The sequence below is a fragment of the Callithrix jacchus genome, chromosome 16 (genome assembly GCF_049354715.1).
Source record: "Callithrix jacchus isolate 240 chromosome 16, calJac240_pri, whole genome shotgun sequence".
NCBI lineage: Eukaryota > Metazoa > Chordata > Mammalia > Primates > Cebidae > Callithrix > Callithrix jacchus.
The window spans coordinates 57,130,639-57,156,572 of record NC_133517.1 but is presented as its reverse complement, the minus strand read 5'-3'; the positions used below and the strand labels follow the sequence as shown (position 1 = coordinate 57,156,572).

Below are 25,934 nucleotides of genomic sequence, written 5' to 3'. Positions count from 1 at the left end.
CCAGCCAGAGAAGCTCTAGAAAATGCCTTCACCCTCATGAGCCTTCTCAAACATGGGTACTCATAGCGATCGGAAGAACAAGGCAGGGACAGATGCTTGGGGCAGCCTGGTGGCAGCACTCAAGTGATGACCGTGGGAGAGTGCACGAGGGGGAGCAGCGGGCACCACACATTCCCAGGTATGGGAAACACACTCTGCTTCTCTCACCAGCTATTTCCAGCCATAGTTACATGGAGAGAAAATATATCTTCAAAATTACACAGACTTTCCATATATCTATCAAAAAAGTCTGGAAAAAACATAACTTGCTCTCTTACATCCGGAGTAGGGGTAATGAGGTATGCACCAAGGATTTTTCTTTACAAGGGTCTTCTTATATTCTTACCTTAAGAACGGAGGTGTTTTTCTATTTCATTCTTTGACTAAACGTGTGTCGTCCAGGGGATCTCGGTTTTACCCATGGGTCTGCCATCCAGCTCCCAGTTCTGGGCAGGTCTAAGGCTGATTTCCTATCCCTCGTGTGTAAGCACTGAAAACTGTTACCATGGACAGGCAGGGCATTCTCTGGCTTTCAAGGCCCACTGACTTTCAGAATTCCGACTTTTTGGAAAATGATTTCCTTTTCCTTTCTTAACAATGGGCTATTTTGAAAGATGTTGGGTATGCAGGATAGGGGGATTTTTATCTCTTAATCAGCATTTTTAAGGAACTTGTGCTGACATTTTGGACCACTATATTGCCAAAACAAAAATCACTATTTTCCAAACTTAAGTATGATTTGAAATCTTTCTTTTCTTTCTTTTTAACTATTAACAGACTTTTTTTAAATTAAAAAACATTGCTCAGTCTGTGAGTCCCAGCCTGGTGTCTAGGGCCACAGGGCCTGCCCGGTACTGGCTTTTACCAGGCAGCCTGGTGCTGGGGTCCGAGGCAGGCCTGGCACTCGCGTTGCTCTCCTTTCCCTCATGAGGGTCATCTCCCTCCACACTGTGCTGCCTGAGGCCGGAGGAGGCTGACTCTGGGGGTGCAGGCTGTCCTTCCCATCCTCTTCCATGCACCTTTTCTCATGTATGCGCTACACCTGGCTGTAGCTGTGGTCACCTGCCTGGCTTCCTAGCTCTTGTGAAGGTGTGTGTGTGGACGGTTGTCAGGCTGGTGTTTCTTTAGGTGGGCGAGTGCTGAAAGGTCCTATTCTGCCATCATGCTCGCATCACCCCTCCCCTAAGAGAATAACATCAGCCCCAAATCTTCACCGTATACATTACATATTTAAGGTGAAGCAAACATACAGGAAAGAAATGCTGGGATAAATCACTTGTCCCCATATATTGTTTGCTTTATAAAGAAGTTTATTGCAATTAAATTTGCATAAAAAGAAAAAAAAAGTAAGCCACCAACTAGAGCAGATCCTTGAAGGGACATACAAAATTAAGAAAGGGATGAAGCCAAAAAATGAGAAGACACTCCATAAGCTTAATAAAATCCATATCCTATGGATGAAATTACCAATTCCTAGAACACCTAATCTAAATATAGCAGAAACATAAGATGCCTTTCTTACTAGGAAATGGCCAAGATAAAAAATAATCATTTAAAACAAAAAAAACCCCCTGAAATTCTAAGTTTTGGCTGCCGACTAAATTTGTCTCCTTCCTGGAAGAAAGGAAGATGTGTTGGTTCTTTACTGTAGGTATCTCATGTTTATGGATTGGAAGACAATATTGGTAAGATGGTAAAACACCCTAAAGTGATCTATAGACTCAATGCAATTCCTATCAAAATCCTAGCTAGTTTTGTCAGAGAAACTGACAAGCTAATGCCAAAATTCACATGGAAGTACCAGGGACCCAGCATAGCCAGAATGATCTTTAAAAAGAACAAAGTTGGAGGAGACACACTTCCCAACTTCAGAACTTACTACAAAACTATAGTAATCAAGACAGTGTGGTACTGGGATAAGTACAGATATGTAGATCAATTGAATAGAATTAAGAGTTCAGAAAAAAATAATTACAGTCAACTAATTTTCCACAAGAGTGTCAATGGGGAAATAAATGTCTTTACAACAAATGCTGCTGGGACAACTGGATATTTATATACAAAAGAATAAAGTTAGACCAGGCGTGGTGGCTCACCCCTGTAATCCCAGGGCTTTGGGAGGCCAGGGCAGGTGGATCGCCTGAGGTCAGGAGTTGAAGACCAGCCTGGCCAAAACAGTAAAACCCCATCTCTACTAAACATAGGAAAAATCAGCCAGGCATGGTGGTAGGTACCTGTAATCCCAGCTACTCAGGAGGCTGAGGCGGGAGAATCACTTAAACCCAGGAGGCAGAGGCTGCAGTGAGCTGAGATCCCACCGCTGCCCTCCAGCCTGTGGGACGAGTGAGACTCCACCTCAAAAAAAAAAAAAAGAATAAACTTGGACCCCCCCCCACCTCACACGATAAATAAAAATTAACTCAAAATGGGTCATAGACCTAAATGCAAAAACTAACATTACTGTTTTCCTAAAATAAAACAATAAATCTTCATGACCTTGGTTTAGCAATTTTTTTATATAACACCAAAAACACATACGATGAAAAAATGAATAAATTAGACTTCACCAAAATTAGAAACTTTTGTGCTGTCAAGGACACCAGCAAAAAAGTGAAATGGGCCAGGCACAGTGGCTCATGCCTGTAATCCTAGCAATCTGAGAGGATGAGCCGGGTGGATCACTTGAGGTCAGGAGTGCAAAACCAGCCTGGCCAACATCTTTACTAAAAATACAAAAATTAGCCACATGTGGTGGCACATGCCTGTAATCCCAGCTACGCAGGAGGCTGAGGCAGGAGAACAACTTGAACCCGGGAGGCGGAGGCTGCAGTGAGCTGAGATCATGCCACTGCATTCCAGCCTGGGAAACAGAACGAAACTCTGTCTCCAAAAAAAAAAAAAAGTGAAATAACAATACCAAAATGGGAGAGAAATTTTGCAATGCATGTAGCTGATAAGGGACTAGTATCCAGAATATATAACGAACTCTTACAGTAAAAAAGTAAAACCCAATTTAAAACCCGACAAAGAGTTTGAATGGACATACAAGTGGCCAGTAAGCACATGAAAAGATGCTCAGCACCACCAGCCATCAGGGAAATGTGAATCAAAACCAAAATGAGACATCACTTCATACCCACTAGAATGGCTCTCATCAAAAGATGGACAGTGACAAGTGTGGATGAGGATAGGAGAAATCACAGCCTTCATTTGTCGCTGGTAGAAATGAAAAATGGCACAGCCGCTTTGGAAAAGTTTGACAGTTCCTCAAAAAGTTAAACATAGAGGTATACATGACCCAGCAATTTCTCTCCCAAGTATATACCCAAGAGAACTGAAAAGATGTACAAACACTTGTACATTCCCACAAACTACACGTACATGAGTGTTCATAGCAGCATTATTCTTAACAGCCAAAAGGTGGAAACAACCTAGTGTCCATCAAGCGATGCACAGATAAATAAAACGTGGTCTATCCACACAGCGGATACTATGTGGCCATCAAAAGGAACGAAGGACTGATTCTTGCTACAACACGGAGGCACCGTGAGAACATGGTGCTAAGTGAATAATCTAGACACAAAGGGACAAACACTGTCCTTTTAGGTGAAAGGCATAGAAGTGTTCATTGTACTACTCCTGTGGCTTTTATAAAGGCTTGAAGACTTTCCAAGTAAGAATGAAGTACACTACACATTACAAATATAAAGTAATAAGAAATTAAATCCCTCACGGGGGGTTTAAGGATTCAGTGCAGACACGGGTGCGCACATCCACCAACGGTCATTGCTGTCACTGCCGCTCAGATGAGTGGTGCTGATGCTGGTGAGTGCCACAGGATGGAGCATGAGTCCTCGCTGACTCCACTTCAGGCATCCAACAAACATTAATAAGTGCCTCATCTATGACAAGTATTGTGCTTGGCACAGTGGCTAAGCACATGAGTAAATGTGTGCTTAAAAATGTGTGCACTAAAAAAATGAGTAAGACACAGTCCCCGCTCTAGAATCTGCATTACCCAAGTTTTCTATTAAAAATGTATCATGTTAACATTCAGCTCGGCTCTAAAGTAACCCCAAGGTACAGAGCTGAGAATTTCTAAAAGCAATAAGTGTCCATAATATGCTGTTTATGCATTTATTTACATTCCGCCTCATTCTAAAAAGGAATCTAAAATCAATTTTTTAAACACATACAATTTAACAACAATAAAAAAAAGAGAGATAAAAATCAGTGTAAAGAGACAATGAGAATTCTAGTTAAAGGAAATCGGGGGAACGTCTGCCGTGGAGTAGGTATAATTATTAAGGGTAAGCTAGAGACTCGGCTCTAAGGCTCCTCACAGCTAAAGCAAAAAGATAAAGACCAGGTGTGGTGGCTCATGCCTGTAATCCCAGCACTTTGGGAGGCTGAGGTAGGTAGATCACTTGAGGTCAGGAGTTCAAGACCAGCCTGGCCAACAAGGTGAAACCCAGTCTCTACTAAAAATACAAAAATTAGCCAGGCAGTAGTAGTGGGCACTTGTAACCCCAGCTACTCATGAGGCTGAGGCAGAAGAATCGCTTGAGCCTGGGAGGCAGAGGCTGCAGTGAGCTGAGATCAGGCCACTGCACTCCAGCGTGGGCAAAAGAGTAAGACCCTGTCTCAAAATAAATAAACAGGAAGAGATAAGTATCAGTAAGTGCCTGCACCAACTGCAGGCATGTCCCCTGCGGGAAGCTGTGAAGCACCATTCTCGTCTTCGAGCACCATTCTCAACACCTTCCTGCGTCAAACAGAACAACCCACAGCACAGATGTGGGGCTCATTCCTCAGGCTCTGGCTTTTGCTTTGATTTAGTCCTCTCTCTCTCTCTCATCCCTTCATTGGGCTTCAAATGGAGCTCTGAAATCCAACCTAAGGATCGGGTCAAAGATTCCCACTGCTTTGCAAGCAGCCGCCATCCAGAGAACAGCGGGGCATCAGAAGCCCACCTGGCTTGCTCGTTTCTGAGAGATTTCCTTATATGCCTCCTTCTCTCTCCTAAAGACAAGGTGCCATATCCCAGGCTCGTGTTCAGTCAGACATGTCTCCATTCTCTCTCTCCCCTTTTCCACCCCTAATAAGGAACCTGACTGTCCTCCTTCCCCATCCAACAGTTTCTTTGTGAGAACTATGAATTCCTCACCAGCCATCTCTCAAAGCCACGCACCCTGCTGGCCAGACTGAACTGTTTCAGCCTCAGCTAAGCTGCGTTCCTTCTACTTTCCCCCTTCTATCTTAAAAAGCTTTTCCCAAATCTCCCCGTGCCTCTGATTTTCAGCTTAAATTGACATAAAGTTCTGAGGTTGCAATTATTATGTGCATATCTAGCAGGCTTTTGCTGGGTTTCCTTAGCAACAGCTTCATTAAGGAACTGCATCAAAAATTTTAAAGAGGCTATTCTTACATCTGAACAGAGTAGCCTGCATAAAATTTGAATGGCTTTGAAGAGAAAATTAACCAGGAACAAAGAGGTGGCAGGTCTTAGTCAGCAGTATCATAAGCCAAAATGTTTCAAACGGCTCGGAATCATTCCTGAATATTTGGTTTGTGAGAGGAAAGGGTGTTGGATTTAACGTGGGTTGAGCCTAGAGTATGTTCTCCAATCTGGTCAAGTCGGATTCTTTTCCAGTTTTTCAAACAATTCCTTACTACCATTTTCCCTTACTGTCGCTTGCCATTCTCAACTAATCGAGAATGAAGAAAGTAAATTTCAATCATTTGGGTTGTTTTGGGGAAACTACCTGATGTGGTGCATAGAGTTTGAATTTTCGAAATGGCTTAAATACCAATGGTGGTACCTACAAGACAATCCTAGACCCACAGCAAACTCCTCTCCTCAATTTCCCATCCCTCAAATGGAGCGTAATAAACTACTAAGCAAAACGGCTGTGATGATTATGGCCAAAGCTAAAAGTCATCTACCTAAATGCATGCAGCATGCCAGCTGCTTGCTCACTGGTATTATCAACGAGTTTCAGCTTATCCGATAACACAGAGGCTCTGCCTTTTCATCTTTTTCTGTGCCAACAGAGCCTATTTTACGGGATTAATACTGTTAGAGCAGCCCTGACTAGAAAACTCCCCAGGTCTACAAGGCAGAGCATGTTCTTTTCCTTGGATCAAATTGACAATTATCTGTGTTTATGTTTATCTGCTCAGTACCCATTTCCCCCTCTAGACCACTTCCCCCTCTTGCAGTCAGTACGACAGCATGTCTGTTTTGTCGCCCACTGAACATTCAAGGATAGCAGATGATGTAGTGCTGAGTGCCTGGCCTCTGGTGTGGAACACGTGAGTTAGGGTAGGAGAGAGAGAAACAGCACGCTTTCCGGAGGCCCCTCTCCTCTGAAATTATGGTCTGGCTTTGGATAAGCTGTACAATCTTTCCTTAGCCTGAGGTTCCTCCTCTATGAACAAGAATAACTATACTGGAACAGAATTTTAAGGGTTAAAGAAAATAACCAAATTCACAAGCTAGTAAACTATCTGTTCATGGGTCCTCAATAAACAGGAACTGCCTGCATCCCTTTGATACAACCAGTGAGCAGTGAGGCAGACATGTTTGCTGAATGCTTTTTTTTTTTTTTTTTTTTTGAGATGGAGTCTCACTCTGTTGCCAGGCTGGAGTGCAGTGCTGAGATCTCAGCTCACTGCAACCTCCGCCTCCCAGGTTCAAGTTATTCTCCTGCTTCAGCCTTGCAAGTAGCTGGGGCGTGAGCCACCATGCCCAGGCAATTTTTGTATTTTTAGTAGAGACGAGGTTTCACCATGTTGGCCAGATGGTCTCGATCTCTTGACCTCGTGATCCACCTGCCTTGGCCTCCCAATGTGCTGGGATTACAGGCGTGAGCCACCGCGCCTGGCCTATTTATTTATTTATTTTTAAGATGGAGTTTTGCTCTTGTCGCTCAGGCTGGAGTGCAGTGGCACCACCTCGGCTCACTGTAAGTTCCACCTCCTGGGTTCCCTCCACACAAGGAGGAAGAACTCTGCGGTGAATTCCATCAAACAAAAAAACCCTTTCTAATACCCCTAAATCCAGATGTATTATTTATCAGTTTTCATATGTGCACAGGGATTCTTAAAGCAGAAGGAACCTGCAATAATAGTATCTCAGTTCCTTTCAAAATCTCCACATTAGCCAAAATAATTTCCAGGAATAGACACAACTCATCAATTCTACAATGGACTATACTTGATCAAGAATCAAAAGCTTGTTCTATTTCAGAAAAACTACAGACCCTTCTTCTTTGCTGTTCTTATAAAATCCCACCAGAACTCATTATCTTGCTGCCTGCTCATCTGGCAAACAAACATGGAGATGAGTCAACTCAAGCCAAGCCTCGTGCTGGGGAGAACTCACAGAGCCAGGGAACCACATCTGCACTGTCCCCGCCCACCCAGCGCAGGAGAGCACGGTTCCCCTTCTGGCATGTCTTTGCTGACCTCTAGTGGTCCACAGGAAGAAAGAGCCAACAGCAAAAGGACAGGCTGCTTCCAAGAACAAAATGTCCTCACATTGTAAGTGAAAACATTTTATCCATGAAATGTGAGTTTCTATACCCAACAGTGAAAACAGATTGCCCATGAGCCCCATTTATCGGCATTAACTTGCAAAGGCAACTCCAGTTGTTAAGGGCAAGCCAGCCTCAAAGCCCTGTGTTCGGCTCCCAACCAAACTGTCTGCAATTCCACTGCTTCAGGCCTTCAGAGGATCCATTTAGAAGCACAGTCCGCCCTCCACTCTGTCACAAAAGATGTCTCTTCATGCCTTCCAATCTGATCATAACAGGTGCCCATCGCAGAGTCACTTCATGGAGCAGGCACTAAGACAGTACTGAACAGGAAGCGGCAAAGCCGGTCCTTCCAGTGACCATTAGAGCTTCTTATCCTGTCATTTTACAGACCAGAATATTAAGAGGCACCAAGTGATTGTGCTCAAGATTACACAGCTAACAGGAGGCAACGCAGGGGTCTGAACCCAAGCCCATCTAACAGCTTGACTCCACTGTGACTCCCAGCTTGGATTCCTCCAGAGATTCCTCTCCTGCCCACCTGATGACTTCTATGCAAGACCTGCAGCAGGATCTGACCTCGCCCTGTGTTTGGGCCTCTCTTCCCCACACTGTCCCTCACAAACAAAACTGCTCTGGCCCCCAAGTGACTTCTATGCTCGGAGCTCACACTCAGCCACGTGTTTCCACCCTGTCCCTCTGCTCAGAGGCTCCTCAGCCCCACTCTGCCAGGTCCTTTTCATTCTCCTAGGAGAGCACCTCCTCCAGGAAGCCCTGCACCCTCAGCACTGAGAGCATCAGACTCTGGGGCAGGGCCCACATCCTGATCAGCCCCACAAATCTGTGGCCCAGCACAGCACTGAACCCCTTCCCTCATAGGTCCCCCGAAAACTGTGTCAAATGAGACACATGATGCAGATGTTGGTTCATTTGCCAGGCATCGCTGGAGACAAATACTTCCCCCTGGGCGCCCGGGGAACTGAAGTGTCACGTTTCCGCTTCTGCCCATCTTTACTGGAAACTTCAACACAAACCGAAAGATAAGGACCTGTTCCTAATGCTCCTCGGTGACACAGCACCGACGCTGTTGCTGTCTCCCTAACGCTACGTGGCCAACAGCTTTGAGGGACTGTGTGGTTTCTTTTACTCGGTTTATTGGCTTTACTGTGTTCTTGTCTCTCTCTTTGGTGTGACGCTGACACTCTGACTTATCGGCCTCCCTGCCAACATCTAATCTAGGAAATTAGCTGAGATGAGGGGTCCCAGGGACGGTAAATATACTTTACGGAAGAAGGAACTGAGGCACACACAGGTTAAATGTCTTGCAAGGCAAGTGAAGCTTGAATGCCGACCCCAGCAGTCTGTATCCAGTTCGTGTGCTAAAATACCTCTCTTTTTATAGACTATGGCTATAAACATTATAAAGTACCAAAATATGGACAACTCTGAGACAGCGGTTAACTGCTATTTTGTTTCTACTTAGGTTATTTGCTCTCAATTGAAAAAATTAAGAACCTCTGTAGTCAATGTGGCAACATTTCGATATATCAAATCCCAATGATAGAGACATAAGTGTCTTATTATTAGTCATACTTGTTTATGTGTTCAAAATAGAAACTGATTTGAAAGTCTCTCCTCTCTCTTCCACCCTCTGCCCTGTCTCTTCCCTGAGCCCCCAGACCCACACCTCTCCCGTTACGTGCAAAGCGGAACCTCTCCTCTCCCTCCCCCACTACCTTGCGGCTTGCCATCCTCGGAGCCCAGCCTGACCATCAGCCACCTAATGGAGCAATGCTCCATTCCATCCAAACCGCTCCCACAGTCGGCCGCTGACCCTTTCCAAGTAGACCCCTAAGCACATTTCCAGCGGGCTGGCCTTGCCGCCTGCAGCCTCCCTCCTCTAGGGAAGCCAGCAGCACTGCTTGCCTGGGCCCCCCAAGGACCTCTGCAATGGGCCCCCTCCCTCCCTCTCCCCCAGCTCCATACAAATCTGGTTACATCAATCCCTGATGTGAAGACCTTGCTTTTAAAACCCACCGCTCTTAGAAGCAGCCCCAAATGCTTCACCTGGCCAAGAAAGCCCTCCTGCTCAGACTCTGTCACCCCTACCCTTCTCTGTCTCCCTCCCTCCCTCTCCTCGCTCTCCATCTCCCCCTCTTTCATCCCCACCTCCGTCTCTTACTTATTTAGTCTCTTCCAGTGATGTGCTCTGTCTGTCTCAGAGAACCACTCATGCTGAGCCATTTCTTCCCAAATGACCTGTGTTCATCTTCTCTTTACCTGGCTCCTATTCACACTTCAAGGCCCGGTTCCAATCTCACTGCCTTAGAGACAGTCCCTGGCCCCCACACCCTCCACCTCCATCAAACTAACTTAAATCCTTTGCCACTTGCTCCCTTGGCACCTGTGCCTCCATTTTTTTTTCCACTTACCCCACGGCTCAATGTCTGCCTTTCCCACAAAACTGTCAGATGGATGAGGGTAGGACCCGCCTGCCTCACCTCTCTTTGCCCCACCTTAACACGACGCCCTCCTAAGGATCTGCTGAATTACAGTGACCTATATTCTCATCCTCGTCTTGTGTCCTTAAGCAAATTGTTTAACTCGGCCTTGGTTTCTCTGTCTATCAAGATCCAAGTTAAACTAACTACATATCTAAAATCCTTCTAAGACTATCAGTTTTAGGATTTAGCGTCAATTCACAACTAAAGGTTTTGATCATTGTTTTATTACAAATCCATTCAGATTCAGATTTAAGTAATATTTAAGTAATATCTGACAGTTGTGTCAAAGGAGCTATGTAAGTACTTTCACAGATTGCATGTTTTATAAACCCAACACCCCAAACAGGGTTACAAATGGCACGTACATGAAGGCAAGAGGCATGAAGCTTATTCAAGATTGCAAAGCTGGTAAGACAGTTATTTATCCAAACAAACCAAAAAAAAAAAAAAAATTGAGCCAAGTGTAGTAGCTCATGCCCATAATCACAGTTCTTTGGGAGACTGAGGTGGCAGGATCACAAGGTTGGAAGTTCAAGAACAGCCTGGCCAACATAGTGAAACCCCATCCCTACTAAAAATACAAAAATTAGTTGGGCATAACGGCACAGGCCAGTAGTTCCAGCTACTTAGGAGGCTGAGGCAGAAGAATTGCTTGAACCCAGGAGGCAGAGGTTGTGGTGAGCCCAGACTGTGCCACTGCACTCCAGCCTGGGCAACAGAGCGAGACTCCATTCCAAAAAAAAATTGGAAAGGACAGTAAGTTCTGAATTTTGAAAGTTAAAAAACACAAATGAAAGAAGTAAAATATACAAATAACCATGTTAATTAGAAATCAAGTTAAGGACCAGGTGCAGTGGCTCAAGCCTATAATCCCAGCACCATGGGAGGCTGAGGCAGTCAGATCACGGGGTCAGGAGTTGAAGACCAGCCTGGCTAACATGGTGAAACACCATCTCTACTAAAAAATACAAAAATTTAGCTAGGCCTTGGTTTCTCTACTAAAAAATACAAAAATTTAGCTAGGCATGGTGGCACGCACCTGTAGTCCCAGCTACTGGGGAGGCTGAGGCAAGACAATTGCTTAAACCGGGGAGGCGGAGGTTGCAGTGAACCAAGATCACACCTCTGCACTCCAGCCTGGGTGACACAGCAAGACTCTGCCTCAAAAAAAAAAAAAAAGGAGTTCAGATTCAACAGTTTTTATCACGGCATGCTGAACCTCAGCAGAATGAAATAAGCTGAATTCACGGTGAATAAACTCCACAAGAACTGGATTAACGCTTCCACTTATAGGTAGACATACACTCACCTGTCGAAGGTTAATGTAAACTGCATTCTGAAGGAATTCTGATGCTTCCATGCTCCGTTTCTGAATTGCAAGGACACGTACCGCCTTAATGCAGGCTTCCAACTCAATCACTCCAGCATTCTTATACTGCAGGGTGTAAAGGAAGTGCCTCCGTCAAAAAAGAGTTGAGATGTTTCTATCACATTCTAAATGCTGTGTTACTGGGACTCCGTTAACTATAACAGCACTTCCCCCAGCACACAGCTCCAGAAACCCTTCCTGATACGGTTTGGCTCTATGTCCCCACCCAAATCTCATACTGAATTGTACTCCCCTAATTCCCACATGTTGTGGGAGGGACCTGGTGGGAGATAACTGAATCATGGGGCAGTTTCCCCCATATGGTTCTTGCGGTAGTGAATAAGTCTCATGAGATCTGATGTTATCAGTGGTTTCTGCTTTTGCGTCTTCCTCATTCTGTCCATGTAAGATGTGACTTGCTCCTCCTTGCCTTCTGCCATGATTGTGAGGCTTCCCCAGCCACGTAGAACTGTTAAGTTCAATTAAACCTATTTCTTTTGTAAATTGCCCAATCTCTGGTATATCTTCATCAGCAGCATGAAAACAGACTACTTACAGTAAACTGGTACCGAGTGTAGGGTGTTGCTAAAAAGATACCTGAAAATGTGGAAGCAACTTTGGAACTGGGTAACAGGCAGAGGTTGGAACAGTTTGGAGGCCTCAGAAGACAAGAAGATGTGGGAAAGTTTGGAACTTCCTCAAGACTTGTTGAATGGCTTTTGCAGAAATGCTGATGGTGATATGAACAAAAAGATTCTGGCTGAGGCAGTCTCAGATGAAATGAGGAACTTGTTGGGAACTGGAGCAAAGGTGACTCCTGTTATGTTTTAGCAAAGAAACGGCAGCATTTTGCCCCTGCCCTGGAGACCTGTGGAACTTTGAACTTGAGGGAGATGATTTAGGGTCTCTGGCAGAAGAAATTTCTAAGCAGCAGAGCATTCAAGAGGTGCCTTGGGTGCTGTGAAAAGCATTCACACTTTTAAAAGGGAAACAGAGAATAAACATTTGAAAAATTTGCAGCCTGACAATTTGATAGAAGAGAAAATCCCATTTTCTGAGGAGAACTTCAAGCTGCAGTAATTTGCATAAGTAACAAGGAGCCAAATGATAATCCCTAAGACAATGAGGAAAACATCTCTAGGCCATGTCAGAGGTCTTCACAGCAGCCCCTCCCCTCACAGACCTGAGGCCTGGGAGGAAAAAGTGGTTACGCAGGCCAGGCTCAGAGTCCCCGTGCTGTGTGCAGCATAGGGACTTGGGGCCCTGTGTCCCAGCCACTCCAGCCAAGGCTGAAAGGAGGCAATATAGAGCTTGGGCCATGGCTTCAGAGGGTAGAAGCCCCAGGCCTTGGCAGCTTCCATGTGGTTTTGAGCCTGCAGGTGCACAGAAGTCAAGAACTGAGGTTTGGGAACCCCCACCTAGATTTGAGAAGATGTATGGAAGCGCCTGGATGCCCAGGCAGACATTTGCTTCAGGGGCAGGGCTCTCATGGAGAACCTCTGCTAGGCCACTGCAGAAGGGAAACGTGGGGTCAGAGCCCTGACATAGAGTCCCTACTGGGGCACTGCCTAGTGAAGCTGTGAAAAGCGGGCCATTGTCCTGCAGACCCCAGAATGGCAGATCCACCGACAGCTTGCATCATGTGCTTGGAAAAGCCACAGACACTCAACATTAGCCAGTGAAAGTAGCCAGGATGGGGGTTGTACCCTGCAAAGCCACAGGTACAGGGTTGCCCAAGACCATGGGAACCCAACTCTTGCATCAGCATGACCTGGATGTGAGACATGGAGTCAAAGGAGATCATTTTGGAGCTTTAAGATTTGACTTCCCCGCTGGGTTTCAGACGTGCATGAGGCCTGCAGCCCCTTTGTTTTGCCAATTTCTCCCATTAAGAACGGTTGTATTTTCCCAAAGTCTATGCCCCTAATATATCTAGGAAGCTTGCTTTTGATTTTATAGGCTCATAGGTGGAAGGGACCTGCCTTGTCTCAGATGAGACTTTGGACTATGGACTTCTGAGTCACTGATGAAATTAGTTAAGACTTTGGGGGACCTTTGAGAAGGCATAATTGGTTTTGAAATGTGAGGACATAAGATTTGGAGGGGCCAGGGGCAGAATGATATGGTCTGACTCTGTGTCCCCACCCAAATCTCATCTTGAATTGTACTCCAATAATTCCCATGTGTTGTGGGAGGGACCTGGTGGGAGATAATGGAATCAGGGAGGTGGCTTCCCCCATATACTGTTTTCGTGGTAGTGAATGAGTCTCACTAGATCTGTGGTTTTATCAGAGATTTCCGCTTTAGAGTCCTCTCCTCATTCTCTCTTTGCCTGCTGCCATCCATGTAAGACAGGAGTCGTTCCTCCCTGCCTTCCACCATGATTATGAGGCCTCCCCAACCACAGAGAACTGTAAGTCCAATTAAGCCTCTTTTTTGTAAGTTGCCAGTCTCCGGTATGTCTTTATCAGCAGCATGAAAATAGACTAATATGGCCGGGCGCGATGGCTCACGCCTATAATCCCAGCACTTTGGGAGGCCGAGGCGGGTGGATCACGAGGTCAAGAGATCAAGACCATCCTGGTCAACGAGGTGAAACCCCGTCTCTACTAAAAATACAAAAATTAGCTGGGCATGGTGGTGTGTGCCTGTAATCCCAGCTACTCGGGAGGCTGAGGCAGGAGAATTGCCTGAACCCAGAAGGCGGAGGTTGCGGTGAGCCGAGATCATGCCATTGCACTCCAGTCTGGGTAATAACAGCGAAACTCTGTCTCAAAAAAAGAAAAGAAAATAGACTAATACACCTCCCCACCAAGGCTGGAGAATTTGTAAGAAAGTCTATCCTTTATGGGAGCAAAAGAGATTGGTGGGGCTGAGTGAGTCTATGAATGCATCAATGTGCATGCATTCATTAAAATAATATGACCACAGTAGCTTGCTTTTTTGCAAAATTTCAAAATGTTATCAATGAATACTTTGCTATTCGGTTCTGCCTATCATCCCCTGTAGTACTCAAAACATTTTTAGAAACTCTCACACCTGCAGCTTTAATGCAGTTGTTTAAAGTCATTTGACTTAGCTGCAAAAAATCTGACTCCCTGTGTGTGCAATGCTTTCTGATTTTGTCTCAGAGTTGCTTGTTCCTATTTCTCAGTTCCTATTATGGTTCCTGAGATGAAGAACAAATGAGGGCGTTTGGAACAGAAAGGGCTTTGCGGAATTGCATTCGACTACGCAATAAACTGGGGAGTTTTCTCAAGCTTCACCCCCAATTCTCCTAGCTTCAAGCCAGGAGACCCGCCCCCCACCACCCCTCTTACACACCATGTGGTTCCAGACCCAGGAGCATGGAAAGGAGGAAGGAGTTGGGTTCTAGAACTCTTCCAAAAAAGAAGAGTTCAGCTGGGAGGCAGAGGTTGCAGTGAGCCAAGATCGCCCCACTGCACTCCAGCCTGGTGTCAGAGAGAGACTCTATCTCAAAAAAATAAAAAAATAAATGAAAGAAGAGTTCAGATGGATGGATCTCCTTCCTTCCCTCCAGTGCCCTTCTCCCTCCCAAGCCTCCACTGCAAAATCTCCCATGCTAGCCATTCTGCGTTTTTCTTTTCTACTCCAAACCTTTTTTATTGTTTATTTTTTCCTAGTTATCCCAGCTGGAGTGATTTTCATCTGATGTCACATAATTTAATTTAAAATTAAAGAAAGGCTTTATAGAGGTTAAGTCCATGCATACTAGTACCTGAAGAGAAACGGAGGTTGGGAGGAGTAACACACTAATATTCTTTTGCATGTGAAAACCAATGCATGTAACGAACAAGCCTTTGCTGAGACCCACTAGAGGCCTGGCATGGCATCACTGCTCGTGAACATGCAGTCTATTTACTAACCATGAAAAAGCAAAGGAGCAACTGGTCATCTTCCTCATTAAATTATGCATAAGGGGGGACAAGCAGTTTTATACTTACTATGCCAGAAAGGGTAGGCTTCATTCCTCCCCTTTCCACACACTTAACATATATGTAATCTGTGTTATCACAGCCCATCAGAAAAAGAAGCTATTCACACTTATTTAAATACCAACAATGAAGTCAGATATCTATCAGTTGTATATACTGTTTTACAACACAAGAAAAAACTAACATAGGGACTTGATTCTATGGAAATACTCTTTTTCCTTCAAAACTTTTAAAACAGTTTCTATTGAAGTGAGATTAAAAGTCACTGCAAATTTTTCCACATATTTTTGGTTAAATTTATGTATTTTAATGAACATTACAAAGCTATTTAAAATGAAACCATGAAAAAAAAATTTTTTTTTGAGACAGGGTCTTGCTCTGTTGCCCAGGCTGGAGTGTAGTGGTGTGATCACAGCTCACTGCAGCCTCAATCGCCCAGGCTCAGGTGATCCTCCCACCTCAGCCTCCCTGGAAGCTGAGACAACAGGTGTGCACCACCACACCCCACTAATTTTTTTGTATATTTTGTAAGGCAGGGTTTTGCCATGTTACCCAGGCTGGTCTGGAACTCCCAAGTTCAAGTGATGCCCCCAGCTTAGCCTCCCAAAGTGTTAGAATTACAGGCATGAGCCACTGCACTCAACTTCTTTTCTTTTTTTTAATTCTTTCCACCCAACCAAATTTTCATGGCTCGTATAATTTACTTATTATTCCTCAAAAATTCTAAAATAATTTGTTCAAGTTTAAAAAAGATCAGATTGAAGTTTTGATAGGGGCTTTCAATACATTTCATTCTGGGAGGTTATGTGCAGTAGCTTCGTCCTTTGATCCCAGCTTCTCAGGAAGCCATGGTGGGAGGATTGCCTGAGGCCAGGAGTTCCAGACCAGCCTGCGCAACATAGAGAGACTCCATCATTACAAATAAAAAATTAGCCAGGTACAGTGGCGTGCACCTGTTGTTACAGTTACTTGGTCATCTGAGTGAGGCTCAGTGAGGCAGGAGGCTGAGGGTGAGAGGATTGCTTGAATCAAGGAGTTTGAGGTTACAGTGAGCTGTGATTGTGCCACTGTACTCCAGACTGGGCAACAGAGCAAGACCCTGTCTCAAAAAAAAAAAAAAAAAAAAGGTGGGTGCAGTGGCTCATGCCTGTAACCCCAGCACTTTGAAAGGCCCGAGACAGGCAGAGTGCTTGAGCCAGAAGTTTAAGACAAGCCTGGGCAACATGGCAAAACCCCATCTCTACAAAAAATACCAGACAAAATTAGCTGGGCAAGGTGTTGCACACCTCTAGTCCCAGCAAACAGGGAGGCAGAGGTGGGAGGACGACCTGAAACTGGGAGATGAAGGCTGAAATGAACCGTGATCACACCACTGCACTCCAGCCTGGATAACAGAGCAAAACCCTGTCTCCAAAAAAAGAAAGAAACACTTTGAGATATTAAGTAAAGTACTCAAATACATAAAACATGGTGCTGAAAAAAAAAGACTCATAGAAAGGATGAAAAGTTAATAAACAGACACAAGTATGTGAAAGTATTTAGTACAGGTGAGAATTCAAATCAAAGAGAAAAAAATATGAATTCAATACATCCTGGTAGGACAGTGAGATAATGACCTGAAAAAAATAAATTGTATTCTTATGTAATAATACACACAAAATAAATTATAGATAATGATAAAAAATATTTTAAATGCTAATAATAGTGAATACAAATATATGTTTGCATATATTATCTCAGCTTATCTTAACCTCAGTTCTATGAGATGATGGGTACTGTTATCATCCCCATTTTAGAGATTTAAAAAAACCGAAGAAAAGAGTTTAATTCTATTGTTAAGAAAGTATTTCTAAGCAGGGCTGGCACGGTGGCCAACGCCTATAATCCCAGCACTTTGGGAGGCCAAGGCGGATAAATTACTTGAGGTCAGGAGTTTGAGACCAGCCTGGCCAACATGGTGAAACCCTGTGTCTACTAAAAACATAAAAAATTAGCCGGGTGTGGTGGCTCACACTTGGAGTCCCAGCTACTCACGAGGCTGAGGCAGGAAGATCACTTGAATCCAGGAGGCAGAGGTTGTAGTGAGCCTAGATCATGTCACTGCATTGCAGCCTGGGCAACAGAGTGAGACTCTGTCACAAAAAAAGCATTTCTAAGCATAATACTAAACTCCCAGCCTCAAGTAATCCACCTGCCTCAGCCTCCCGAAGTGCTGGGATTACAGGCATGAGCCAGCACGCCTGGCTGTATTGGCGAATTTTTTTTTTTAATAATAGCTAGTGTTTATGGAGGAGTAAATTGTTAATAACCTTTTTGGAGGACAATATAGGAATATATAACACTTTTTTAAAATGCATACTTTTTGGTTTTTTTGAGACAGAGTCTCACTGCAGCCCAAGCTGGAGTGCAGTGGTGTGATCTCAGCTCACCGCAAACTCCGCCTCCAGGCTCAAGTGATTCTTGAGCCTCAGCCTCCCAAGTAGCTGAGACTATAGACACATGCAACCACATCTGGCTAATTTTTTGTATTTTAGTAAAGACAGGGTTTCACCATGTTGCCCAGGGTGGCCTCAAACTCCTGAGCTCAGGCAATCCACCTGCATCAGCCTCCCCAAGTGCTAGGATTACAGGTGTGAGCCACTGTGCCTGGCCAAAAAAAAAGTATACTCTTTAACTCAACTCAACTTCTAGGAATTGTTCCCTTTAAAAAAAGTCAATCCAAAAAGATGTATCTATAGGGACATTTATAAGTTAACTGTTTACAATGGGGGAAGAAAAAATGAAAATAAAACATAATCAGTAACGGCACTGGTGAAATAAATGATTCTACATCTTTTCATTCTCTATTAGAAGAGGAATTTGGAGAGTAACTTGAATATAACCTATGATAAATAAATGTTAATATCCAGGATAAATTTCTAGAAAAATTGAACCTAATGGAATACTGATATAAGAACACAAGAATATAGGGGCAAGAATGTTTGCTAAATCATGTTTTTTCTAATTCACAGTGAAAAAGTGATCAACCCCAAGTATCCAACCACAAGAGAATAATTAAGTAAATTAAGGCAAGCTGTGAAATCTGTAAGAGCAGGCATTTCCTCTCGTTCTAGGTGGGGTTTAGGAGCATGTCTCAGAAAATGCTGTGATGAACACATGACTATGTCCACATTTTAGAAAACCTTTCCACACTATCTGAAAGAAACAAGCAGTTCTGGAGGTGAGAGTACACCCATGGTCTATGATACAACATAGTATGATCCCATTTTTGTAAATAAGATGTACATGTGTGCATGTGCATGTGTGCATACATGCATGTGTGTGTGTGTGTGTGTGTGTGTGTGTGTGTGTGTGTCTGTCTGTCTGTGTCTCATAGGCATAGATAAAGGTCATGAAGGCTATGGACTGAGTTGTTGATAATCAATAAACCAAGTTGTTAGTGAGGGTAGAGGAGTCATGTCAGTCTTTTGCACAACTTTTCTTTTTCAGTATTTTAGTAAGTACATTTGGAATTCGAAATTGTTTTCAATCCAAACGAAAAAGAAGGGTGCCTCCACAAGACGGAAGCTTCTACGGGTCACTGAACATTATGCCACAGAAGATTTCAATAGCACAGAGAAATGCATACTATGCCAAACGGAAAACATGGGTCGCCACACAGTAAGTAAGCAAAGTAGCTCCATGTCTTAAAATATAAATAGTATACACTGATTAAAGGACCAGAAAATAGATATACAAATATTAACAATCATTATCTGTGAATACTGGGGCCAGGGTAGCCTTTTTCTCCCTTTCCCAAATTTATGATACTAAACCTACACAGTTTTGAATAAGAAACAGAAAACATTTTAGGCATATAGTGCTGTGCATTAGCATGTAAGACATGAATACTTACAGAAACAAATAATTAAGAGATAGTGCAGCACCACGCAATGTAAAATGGGAGCTTCTGATTAAAGCCACACAATTGTGTAAAAACCTTACACATCAATAAAATTACCTTGCTGTAATAGGAAATAGCCTCCTTATATTTGTCAATTATGTCTTCGGGGCTGAGGCAGTTCTTAGCGCGTCCAATCTCCGTGCTGGTGTCGGGATTGATGCCGCTGGTGGTGAGGGCACCTGCAAATCGAGAGGAGGAAAAAGATTAATCTTTTGCTTTTCTCTGTTATTTCTTTGTTAGTTTAAAGAAGGGCATGAATGAGATAAAACTTAAATGTGCCCTACTGAAATTTAAAGTATGAAAGTGTTTAGTCTTCACTGCTTCTATGTTCCCATAATAGCCTTGCTATCAAAGCATTGTATTAAATGTTAATTAACTCAGAATAAGTTTTCCTCTCTGTTGGAATTTTTTATTGAAGAACATGAAATGCATTACATAAAAGTAACATATTTACAGGAACTAGCTCAATTGTCTTGAGGGCAATGGTGAAGTCAGCGCACATTCTCTCATGGCTTGAAGCTCTTCATGTTAGCAAGGAACCACCACGCATCTTCAAAGGAGATCGACTACACAAAAGCATTTTCTGAACCATACAGCATTAAAAAAAAAACTTATAAATGATAGTATGCTTTCTATGTCTATCATTTTCTATTTCTGACCAACTCCTATCAATAAGCAGAAGTATCTGATTTCCTAGCCACCAAACCCACATGGGCAAGCATTTTGGAGAAACTTCCATTTAAAGAATATAACCAACTATACAGAGAACTCTGGCAGAAAAAAAAATAAAGATAAAATATTCATTGACTTCACAGAACACTCAAAATATTCTCCAAAATCTCAATAGCAGGAAAAGCTTGACTTCTCCGAAACCACTTGGTTAGCTTACAGAGAGTGAGCATCTCCCACAATCCTGCTTCCTGTGCGCCACTGGGAAGCTCAGGGATGAGCCTGCCACCCATCTCTATAACCTCACAAGGCCAGGGACACGCATCTCACACCCCTCATCACCCGCGCAGGCTCACTTCTCACCCTTGTTTTCTAACCTTGGTCCGGTTTTTTCATCTGCTTATTGTTTGTTCTCTTAACTCTATAAGCTGCCTCAACTGCTTTTTGGAACAAGACAGAAGAATAAAGAGGTAAGTGGAGAGGTGGATGGACAAATGGGCAGAGAACCCTAAGAAAAGGGGAACAAAGCATTTCATGTGCAAAATCCTCTTATAGTAAGGGAAGAAAGGACTGGAACAGAACTGTGAAGAGGCAGGTGGTTTAGAACTTTGTTTCCTGCTGATTTTGTGAAAATCACAGCAAGAGACAAGAGGGAAGAATTATAAATAATAATAGAAAAGGGCAAACTTGGAAAAATATATCTCAAATATGCACTTTTTAAAGAATAGATCCAAATCACCAAGACCTGGTGACATAAACTGTGCGTAGTCAGAGAATTGAGAATTCCATCTCCCAGGCACCAGGCATCCCTTGGAGCGGTGAGCATTTACACGGGTTGTTATAATGCCATTAGGGCAAAAGCGACATTTTTTCACACTTAGCAGAAAGCAGGACCTATGTCAGGAATGTCCACACATGTCATCATCTCCAGCAACTCTATGAGAGCATACTTGTGTACCCCATCTCTGCAGGTGAGGAGCCAAGATCTAGAGAGGTTCAATCTCCTTACTAGTTCTCACAATTACAGAGCTGGTGACTCAAAGCAGAAGCCACCTTGGGCCTTTGTTCTTATCCGCAGAAGTGGGGTGCTTTACATGCTTTTCATGCTTATAATACATTTGTTTCTAGTATAAGTTAATATTTAATTAGTGGCAAGGAGTCTTGATTTATTTCATTAGCGCTAATGAATTATCTTTACATCGTTCAGTTTTACTCCTTCTCTCCCTTGGAGAAATGGTTGGCAGGGGTTAGAATGAGGTGGGTCTTTCATTCTTCATATGGTATCTCATCTCTTCTCGAGAAGTAAATGATCAAACCATTAGAGGGAAATCCCCTGCCACAGAGAAGGAACAAGTGCTCCCTCCATCTTTTAAAGAAAGGGCATCTCCAGTCACAAGGGCTAATTTGATAAACTTAATTTTTTTTTTTTTTGAGACCAAGTCTTGCTCTGTCGCCCAGCTTGGAGTGCAGTGGTGCAATCTCGGCTCACTACAATCCCCACCTCCTGGTTTCAAGCAATTCCCCTGCTTCATCCTTCCAAGTAGCTAGGATTACAGGCACTCGCCACCACACCCCGCTAATTTTTGTTTTTTTAGTAGACATGGGGTTTCACCATGTTGGCCAAGCTGGTCTTGAACTCCTGACCTCAAGTGATCCGCCCACCTCAGCTTCTCAAAGTGCTGGAATTACAGGTGTGAGCCACCACGCCCAGTCATTAAACTAAATTTCAATATAAAAGCTAGAGGAAAAATTTCTATGTGGAGCAACCAAGAACAATATAAACCATAGGAAAATAACAAGAGCATAGCTCCCTGGAGAGCTTAGTGGGTCAGACCAATTTAATTTTATTCAACGAAAGAGTAATGAGTTCTAAAAACACTAGGAAGCCATAGATTTGGTCTTCCTTGGCATCTGTAGAGTGTGACAGTCCATGTGAGATGTCATCATGAAGTAGTGAACCAGAGCCGTCAAAACACATAGCCTGCAGATTACAGGCAGAAAATCAATGCCAGGAGGCTGAGACCTAGACAGGAGCAGACACAAAGAAAGGGCATGGAGGAGGAGAAGTCACAGGGACGGGGAGGCTGAAAAAGGCACCACCACAAAGGTTCTCAAGCATCGATCCAACAATGGTTTCATCATCCACTAAAGAGATACGTAGTGAGCTGCTGCTATGCACAAGGCTGTACACAAGGCACAAAACCGGAAACCCAGACATACAGATAAGATAAAGCAAAAAAAAAAAGAAGGAAGAAAGCAGAGATGGATGAGGCCAAAGAGAGAAAGCCAAACCTTTCTCTCCTACAGAGAAGAAAGAACAAAAAGCGCTTAGGTACACCAAGAACCAATGTGGCAATAACTTCAGCCATGGCTAACAGGCTAGCACCAGCCTGGGTCTCAAACAACTGCCGTCCAACTAGAGAACAAAAACCCTGCTACGTGGGCACCGTGGACTCCATTCTACAGATGGAGACAGGAATGGCAGGAAGACAGGGCATCCACAGGCGGCAGTGTGGGATCAAGTCCTCCAGCATCAGGACATGGCGCCTGGAATCACTGGGGCCAAGACAGACTGTTTAATAATGGTCCTGGGACACCTGGGTGGCCACCTGGGGAAAAAAAGACAAAAGAAAACCCGCATCTCACGGGAGACACAAGAGGAAACTCCAAATGGATCTAAGATCTGAACAGAAAACAGAAAACCATAAAAGAAGTTCAAAAAACACAGGTAAATTCCTCTAAAACCTGGACCATGGAAAACGCTCTCTATCATACAAACCTAAATGCGACAAAAGATTAATATATTCGATTACATTAAAATGTAGCAAGATTACTATAAACAAAGCCAAAACATAAATGATAATGTGATTTAAAACTATATGCAATGCATATCACAAAGAGCTAATCTCCACATCACATCTATCAAGGTCATAACAATTAAAGGAGAAAAAAATAACTGAAAATCCAACAGAAAAAAAAATGACCAAAAGATTTGGACAGACAGTCCATCAAAGAAAAACCAAAAAAAAAATGACGCTTAAACATTTAAAAAGATGCTCATCAATGGTAAGAGATGCCATTTTTCACATAAAAGCCTGACAACACACTGTGTTGGTGAATCTATGGAAGAAATGCTTCATGAACTGCTGCTGAGAATGCACACAACAAAACCATTATGAAGACGACTCTGGCAAAATCTAGTAGCACTACATGTATGTTTCCTTTTTGACCCAGTAATTCCACTTCTAGGAGTTTACACTCAAGATACACCTTCGACAGTACAAAAACACTCCTATGCAATGTGATTTGCTGACGTATTATCTGTAACTAGCAAACACTGGAAGCAAACATCCATATGTTGAAGCCTGGTAACAAAACACAGTACCTGCACACTTAGTGTACCACACAGCTGAGAAAATGAATGAAGAAAATCTCCGTAAGCTGATACAGACTGACCTCCAGGATACAGTAGCAACCGAAACAAAACATAAAACAAGTACAAAAGAATATATGTAATATACTACCTTTTACACAAGAAAAAGAATTAAGAACATCAATCAGTGTGGCCGGGCGCAGTGGCTGACACCTGTAATCCCAGCACTCTGGGAGGCTGAGTCAGGCAGATCACCCGAGGTCAGGAGTTCAAGACCAGCCTGAGCAACATGATGAAACCCCGTCTCCATTAAAAATACAAAATTAGCTGGGCATGGTGGCACATGCCTGTAATATCAGCTTCTCGGGAGGCAAAGTCAGGAGAACTCCTTGAACATGGGGGAGGAGGTTGCTGTGAGCCAAGATCATGCCATTGTACTCCAGCCTGGGCAACTTGAGCAAAACTTCCTCTCAAAAAAAAAAAATCAATGTGTTTATTTTTTCAAAAAAAAAGAAGAAGAAGAAGAAGGAAAAGCCAAGAACAAATGATATTAGTAGTTACCTATAAGGGTAGTGAAACGAGGCAGAAAGAACAGAAGCAGGGCAAGGCGCAGTGGCTGATGCCTATAACCTCAGCACGTTGGGAGGCAAAGGAAGGCTCCTGGGTTGAGCTCGGGCATTCAAGACTAGCCTAAGCATCGTGGCAAAATCCCATCTTCAAAAAAAAAAAATTAGCCAGGCATGGTGGCACACACCTGTGACCCCAGCTACTTAGGAGGCTAAGGCAGGAGGATTCCTTGAGCCCAGGAGGTCAAGACTTAAAGTGAGCTGTGATCACGCTACTGCGCTCCAGCCGGGGTGAGAGCATGAGACCCTGTCTCCAAAAACAAAAGAACAGGAGAGGAAGTAGCATTTCTCTGGTTAACCCTTTTTATATAGTTTTGACTTTTAGAACCATATTAACATTTGACATAGATTTGGGCAGGCACCGTGGCTCATGCCTGTAAGCACTGCCCTTTAGGAGGCCAAGACGGACAGATTGCCTGAAGCCAGGAGTTCAAGACCAGTCTGGCCACATCTCTACTAAAAATATAAAAATAGCCAGGCGCGGTGGCATGTACCTGTAGTCCCAGTTACTCAGAGGCTGAGGCATGAGAATTGCTTCAACCTGGGAGGCGAAGACTGCAGTGAACCAAGATTGCACCACTGCACTCCAGCCTGGGCAACAGGGCGAGACTCTATCTCAAAAAAAAAAAAAAATTATATAGATTTTGAAATATAAAACAGTAACTCAGAGAACTGTAAAAATAAGAAAAAAATTTTAAATCAACAAAGAGGGAAACCCACTTACGATACATAAACATAAATAACTACATTTTAAATAACGTAATCACACTGACAGGGAGCTTTAAAGAACAAATCCAAGTAACCTCTAACTGTAGCACCTTGTGTATTTATCCTCAGTCTCATGACCAAAAGAACTACAACCAATCCTTGAACTCTGTGTAGGGGTTTGTTTTTACAGTAATATTGGTTACATGTTGTAGGACTAAGAAAACAAGTAACTATATTGATGTCCTTGGGAGTCATGTTTCTCCCTGGTGGAGAAGGAAGATGTGAAAGTGAAACAGGGAGAGAACAGCAAGAACCCTGGGATTTGGGTCTGTAATTGGAGAAAAGTTAGTATGAAGTTTATGTAACAGCAGAACTTCTCAAAGGGCCTAGAATCAATAAACCTCAGTAGCAGGGAGCGTGTTTAGTGACCAGACCTTGGTTTCTAAGTACCATTCTCCAGTCAAAGAAACTAAAATTCCCTAGAGAAATGTCTGATTCCTGAGCTGGGACAGGGAAAGTACAAAACAAATCTAAAACATCTTTTTCTTTTTTTTTTAGATGGCGTCTCCCTCTTGTTGCCCAGGCTGGAGTGCAATGGCACAATCCTGGCTCACTGCAACCTCCATGTCCCAGGTTCAAGCGATTCTCCTACCTCAGCCTCCCAAGTAGCTGGGATTACAGGTACCCACCACCCACACTCGGCTAATTTTTATATTTTTAGTAAAGACAGGGTTTTGCCATGTTTGTCAGGTTGGTCTTGTACTCCTGACCTCCAGGTATCTGCTTTCCTCAGACCCTAAAGTGCTGGGATTCCAGGCGCCCGCCACCACACTCAGCTAATTTTTGTATTTTTAGTAAAGACAAGGTTAGGTTGGTCTTGAACTCTTAACTTCAAGTGATCTTCCTGCCTCAGAATCCCAAAATGCTGGGATTACAGGTGTGAGCCACTGCGCCCAGCCTGTACCTAAAATATCTTGAACCTGAAAGTAAACAGATATTCAATAACTGATTGAGGAACATGTCAAAAGGTTACAAGAGTCGGCCTGAAGAGATGCATTAGCCAAATCTAGCCAGTGAGCTACAAAATAAAGAGTAATAGCAATGGATTAGAATCCACTGAAAAAACAATGATCCATAAGTCCATAATGATAATAGATGAATGGATGGAAGGAAAGAAGGAGAAAGTAAAGTAAAAAAAACTCCTCCTTA

At 43.5% G+C, this 25,934-nt stretch overlaps 1 protein-coding gene across 17 annotated transcripts in view; it reads right to left on the bottom strand.

Moving 5' to 3' along the window:
- Positions 1-25,934, bottom strand: part of TRAPPC9 (trafficking protein particle complex subunit 9) — a 714,602-nt gene that overhangs the window by 632,267 nt on the left and 56,401 nt on the right. For all 17 annotated transcript variants that reach the window (XM_054246591.2, XM_078353100.1, XM_078353106.1 and 14 more), the window contains 2 exons: positions 19,407-19,528; positions 11,391-11,516 (listed from right to left, as the gene is read on the bottom strand). In XM_054246591.2, coding sequence (XP_054102566.2) covers positions 11,391-11,516; positions 19,407-19,528 — 248 coding nt within the window. The remainder of the gene's footprint in view (positions 1-11,390; positions 11,517-19,406; positions 19,529-25,934) is intronic.